This window comes from Macadamia integrifolia, chromosome 8 (assembly GCF_013358625.1).
Source record: "Macadamia integrifolia cultivar HAES 741 chromosome 8, SCU_Mint_v3, whole genome shotgun sequence".
Lineage (NCBI taxonomy): Eukaryota > Viridiplantae > Streptophyta > Magnoliopsida > Proteales > Proteaceae > Macadamia > Macadamia integrifolia.
This window is the reverse complement of record NC_056564.1, coordinates 8,083,701-8,088,835: the sequence shown is the minus strand read 5'-3', so window position 1 is coordinate 8,088,835 and position 5,135 is coordinate 8,083,701. Positions and strand designations below refer to the sequence as shown.

The 5,135-nt window shown below is 38.9% G+C and overlaps 1 protein-coding gene across 1 annotated transcript; it reads right to left on the bottom strand.

Annotated features, from left to right (window-relative positions):
• Positions 1–1,041: 1,041 nt before the first annotated feature.
• LOC122085541 (protein kinase PINOID 2) lies at positions 1,042–3,010 on the bottom strand. The gene is made up of 2 exons (XM_042654016.1): positions 2,363–3,010; positions 1,042–2,044 (listed from the first exon to the last, which is right to left on the bottom strand). Exons 1-2 carry the CDS (start codon positions 3,007–3,009, stop codon positions 1,189–1,191), a joined length of 1,503 nt encoding a protein of 500 aa, XP_042509950.1. The 5' UTR covers position 3,010; the 3' UTR covers positions 1,042–1,188.
• Positions 3,011–5,135: the final 2,125 nt, after the last annotated feature.

The following is a 5,135-nucleotide window of genomic DNA, read 5'->3' as shown; positions in this document are numbered from 1 at the left end:
ATAGTAAGATTTCTTTTGAGTTCTTCCCCTCATAACAAAACAATATGGGATAATGGGAATAACCAATCTTTATTTGGAACTAGAAATCAGACGACATGATTCATCAGCACATAGAGATCAGAATCTAGACCCATAGCAAAAAGCTGTGAACTCCTTGAATGATTCATGAAAAGCTTCAAACTTCTCATCATTTCCATAACCATCCTCCCACTCCCACCCCACCCATCAATTGTTTGAGAAAGAGAGATGTTCTGTCACAGTCCTACTTTGAGTAAAACTCGCGTGCACCATGAGTTGACAGTCTTTGGGGAAAAAGCGTCAGCAGATGACCATAATGCCCCTTGACTTTTTTAGCTAAATGTTGACTCATTAGCCTTTCATCAGATCATCAAAAGTTCCTCACTAACTAATGATCCTTATCTAATCTTCAAATAAGGATTAATCTACTAAATTGACTATGATGTAAGGATATATCAAAATCTATTTTGCCCATCAATTATGGTGGGGGTTTTTTTTTTTTCATGGTATGGTATAATTTGCTTGTGGGAACCCCTGATTGAGGTGTGAGTGCAACTGAGACCTCAATTGGCTGGAAGCAAATTACAAAGCGAGCACTCTTGTAAAAGAGGCAAGTGAACATGATGGGCCTGTTTTTCTTTTTTCTGAAAATGGGTAAAGAGACCTGTGCATCTGTATTGTGTTTGTAGAAGTGAGTACCCACTAAGAAGAATAGGGTGGAAAAAAACATAAAATTAATTAATACAAGAATGGGGTTGGTTCAACTTCACTGTAACTTTTCCTTTTATTATTTCTTTCATCATTCACAAGTGTCATTATTGTCACCACATGAGTTCTCATGAAGATCTTATAAAATAAGTTCTCATTCAAAGAAAATGATAAGAAACAATCATAGGTCCTCCTTTTTGTTATATCTTTCCTCTCTTTCTGGTACAGGACATGCATGCCTCAAATAGATGTAGGGGCAAAGATATCCACACAAGATAATAACATTAAACACTGCAAGGAGATAATAAGCCCTTGTTATCTAAATTAATCCTTTCATTAGTTAGCAGCAGTAGGGAGGTATGAAGTGGAAAGAAAAAATTAAAATAGCTATTCCATTAGGGTAACACAAGGTTCTTTTCTGCAGCTTCCTATCTATTGATTAATTATTATCTCTTTATACAATTAGAAGTAGTCAAAATGGTGAGGGATCTGATAAGTAGCATCTCTTTCTTTCTTGGTTAATTTAGGTATGGAAGCTTTGCTCCTCATCTTCAGTATATCTCTAGGGACCTCAGGAGGCCTGACTGATCTAATCAAAGCCCAATTAACACCCTTGAAGAACTCATGCCTCTTTATCTCAACAGAGCCCTTGGAGCTTCCAAGCCTCTTCTTTGGGTTCTTCACTAAAAGCTTGCTTATAAGATCTTGAACCTTAACCATTTCTTCAAACTCTTTACTACTACTAACACCAATCCTTGGGAAGGTTAATGGCTGCTTGATGATGTTGATGAGGGTCTTCTCATTGTTTTCACCTATAAATGGAGTCCTCCCATACAGAAGCTCATACAAGAACACCCCAAGAGTCCACCAATCCACAGCACTTCCATGACCAGATCCTGAGATCACCTCTGGTGCCAAGTACTCATGAGTTCCAACAAAGGATTTGGATCTAGCATTGATGGGTTCTGCCACCATTTCTGTATCAGTTTCTTGCAAATCGACTTGTGTCCTTTCCTTGTCCATGATGCCCTCGTTCTTCTTCTTCCTGCTAGGTGATGAGAAACAAGAAAGTACAGGTTGCATGGGTTTAGCACATGAGGGGAGAGAGCATTTCTCCTCATGCTGAGGATACTCTTGAGGTTCAAGCTTGGTTTTGAGGAGCTTGGGGACAACATCACACTTGAGGGAGAGGTCGAAGTCAGAAAGCATGATATGCCCATCTTCTCTAACCAGCACATTCTCTGGCTTAAGGTCTCTGTAAACAACACCCATCATATGCAAATACTCCATAGCCAAGAGGGTCTCTGCTGCATAGAACCTGTGTAGTTTGAAGAATCATTAGGTTAGGATGAAGAAAATCCCTCTGACAAAATCTCAGTGCCCACGCGAAAGTAATAATCCCACATCAGATGTCAATAATCCGTCAATATAAAGGCATACAAAGACTCTTAAGTCCTAAAAGATTTAAAATATTTTAAGGATAAGTATACCCGAGTCCCAACAAGACAGGATACCACCAATCCAAGAGAATCAATTTGGCGAGTCCGTATAAAAATAACTCATGTATGAAGTCACTCGACCGATTCAACTCACTGAGTTTTAGAACAAAAAGCAGGATCATGAGTGGGTGACTTACTTGGCTGATGAGATACTAAAGCGCTTCCCTGGCTGACGTTGACGGGCGGCGTGGAGGTCACCGCCGGGGCAGAACTCCATGACCAGACAAGAGTAATGGGAAGCGTTGAACTCAGCGTAGAGAGTGGGAAGAAAAGGGTGGTCAAGGATACCCAGTATCTCCTTCTCCATATCTGCTCTCTGAAGCTTCTTCCTGAACGCAAGTGCTTCTCTGTCCACCACCTTCATGGCGTACAAGCTCTCTGGCAAGCCCACCGCTGAGCTTCGGAGCTGGCAGAGGTAAACATTACCGATGTCGCCGCTGCCGAGTCGGCGGATTAGACGAAAGTGGTCCAGCCCAACTCGTCCTTTCTCTCCCCTCAGGCGTTTCATGGCCTCCCATGCGGCTTGGTTTGCCTTATGTGGCTTCTGACCTCCAGCACCGCCGTAGAGGCTGTTGTCGGCGTTAGAACAGGCGGAGACTGAGCTCCGGCAGCTGAGATCACTGATAAAGCTGTGACCCGACTCCGGCACAGTGATCGAAGAACTGCTGCTGTCGTAATCGGATTCATCTCGGCTTGTAACTTTCATGGCTCTCTCTCTTTTTCTCTCTCTACTTTTTGTTGCTTTGCTGCTGTAGACTTGTATGAAGAGAGACTTCTCCAACATTGCAAGGCGTGGCTTCTTATATATAACTGAATCAAAATGACTGAGACACTCAATTACACTATTACCCTCCAACCCTCGCAACATTTTACAATGATGTGCCATAACTCATAAGTCTAATATATGATTAATGATTGGGAACTAAATCAAATATTGATTCATGAATTATTATTAGCTAGACCCTTAAGAAATGATTTTAGGCTTCGAAGGTGTCTAAAAATAAATACCCATTTTGGAACTGATGGCATTTTGGGTATTTCATTGTTTCATTCCACTACAACAAACCAAGACAGAAGTGGGGTGGGCTCCATGCCCTCTTGTAATTTTAAACAAAAATGAGGAGCCCTTGTAAAAATTCAATCTTTCTGAACTGTAATCTCCTCTTTAGGGTTTGGGGATTCTTATGGATGCATGGGGCACCCGTGCCACATTAATTTCCACCTCAAGTATGCAGTTGAGCTTTTTATCCCTTAATGATATACTCGTGTGGCATGTGAACAGTGAACCCTATATGTAGCCATGTAAGGGACGTTCAATTCAATTTCAGTAATGGTTTTCAATTTATTCCCCCATATTTGGTATATTTAATTAGGGAAAGAGAACTTTGTCCCGTGATATCCCATGTCAGCATTCTCATATGTTTATCTTTAACTCCTTTTCATATGAAAAGACATCTCTCCTCTTGTTTCAATGAGAAGAGAGATAGACACATAAACATTGACATAGGCCACGTGCTGAACAAAAAACCACTTTCCTTTCAACAAAAAATATATTATGACAATTAATATATTTTGATGCACATCATTGCTCATTGTCATACTACTATTTGTCCATACTTGATCTAAGCGAGTTCTACAGCTTGAAGAACGTATTTGTCAAAATAAATTAATATGATTGACACGATAATATACTCCTTTCATTCTTCCATGTTGTTCATGGAATATCTAGTTCTTTTCTTGTTATAAATAATGATAATTTGTAAATTCCATCTCCACTGTAGAATTGTGCATGAGAAGGTTCTTCTCATCCAGCTCCTTGATCACTGTCAAATGTCATTCCAACATACTAGATTGTCTTTCAAACCAAGTGAATATGTTGTTCACGTCATTATGTAGTCATTGTTAATTTTATGTTGTTCACATCATTATGTAATCATTGTTAATTTTATGTTCAGCACTCAGACCTCACCATGCTTGAACATTGTGTCTTTACTTGAGAAAATATCAGTTGCATTCGAAGAACTTAAATTGCTATAAACTAAAAGGGAAAATTTCTTATGTACAGTGAGTCATATGATTGAGATAGGTCATTGAATTTGTTGTGAGATCAAAGAATTCTTTATATATTGAATTGGAAAGTTGATAGAATCATCCCTTCCCAAAAACAGAAATAGTTGACATGGTGAACCATTTGTCACCAAGGATGCAAGAAACTTTTTTCATCTCAAACTCTTAATTTAGCTGACTATCTACTAGAAATTACAACACTTTTAAAAGTGCATAAAAAGAGAGAATTCTATGAAATAATGGGAAAAAATGGGAAGGTGGACAAAAAAAAGAGAATGAGATACCCAAAAATTCATGAATCTATTCTTCTTCCCACATGAGAACCCATAGTCCATGAGGTATCAAACCATGAGTCAATGGCATCAATCAATTTGTATGAGTTTACCAACTTATTGATTTAGACCATTCAAGTGGTGTGCCACCCCTAGAGGGTATCTTTAGTGAAAATCAAATGGAGATTTTTTTTTTTAAAAGAAAAAATGCTATCCAGTGGCATTTACATGTGCCTAAACATAATAGGTGCGAAAAGAACGTGTTGTCCCCACTAAAGATGCTCCTGCATACCCTTCCATTGGCCTGTACACTAACATGTACCTACACCGATAGAGTAGCATTCTCTTGCCCATAAGTAGGCCCCAATGAAAATTGAACTTATGAGAACTGAGCTACCCCTTGAGATTGATGGGGAATCATTTTCAAAATTCTAATTGCACCACATAATTTCTCTCATCTTCTAATCCTTACTTTTCTATTCAAGTCCTGATAATAGCATTCCATGATTCCATGACAAATCATCAATACTCAAAAGAGTAAAAATCTCTCACTAGTCACTTATTTGATTAG

What these genes read in the sequence shown, in the direction of transcription:
- LOC122085541 (XM_042654016.1), bottom strand. Translation starts at nt 3,009, where the DNA reads ATGTTGGAGAAGTCTCTCTTCATACAAGTCTACAGCAGCAAAGCAACA. An exon ending in TTTAGTATCTCATCAGCCAA is followed by an intron (nt 2,045 to 2,362) that starts GTAAGTCACCCA and finishes CAAACTACACAG; the next exon opens with GTTCTATGCAGCAGAGACCC.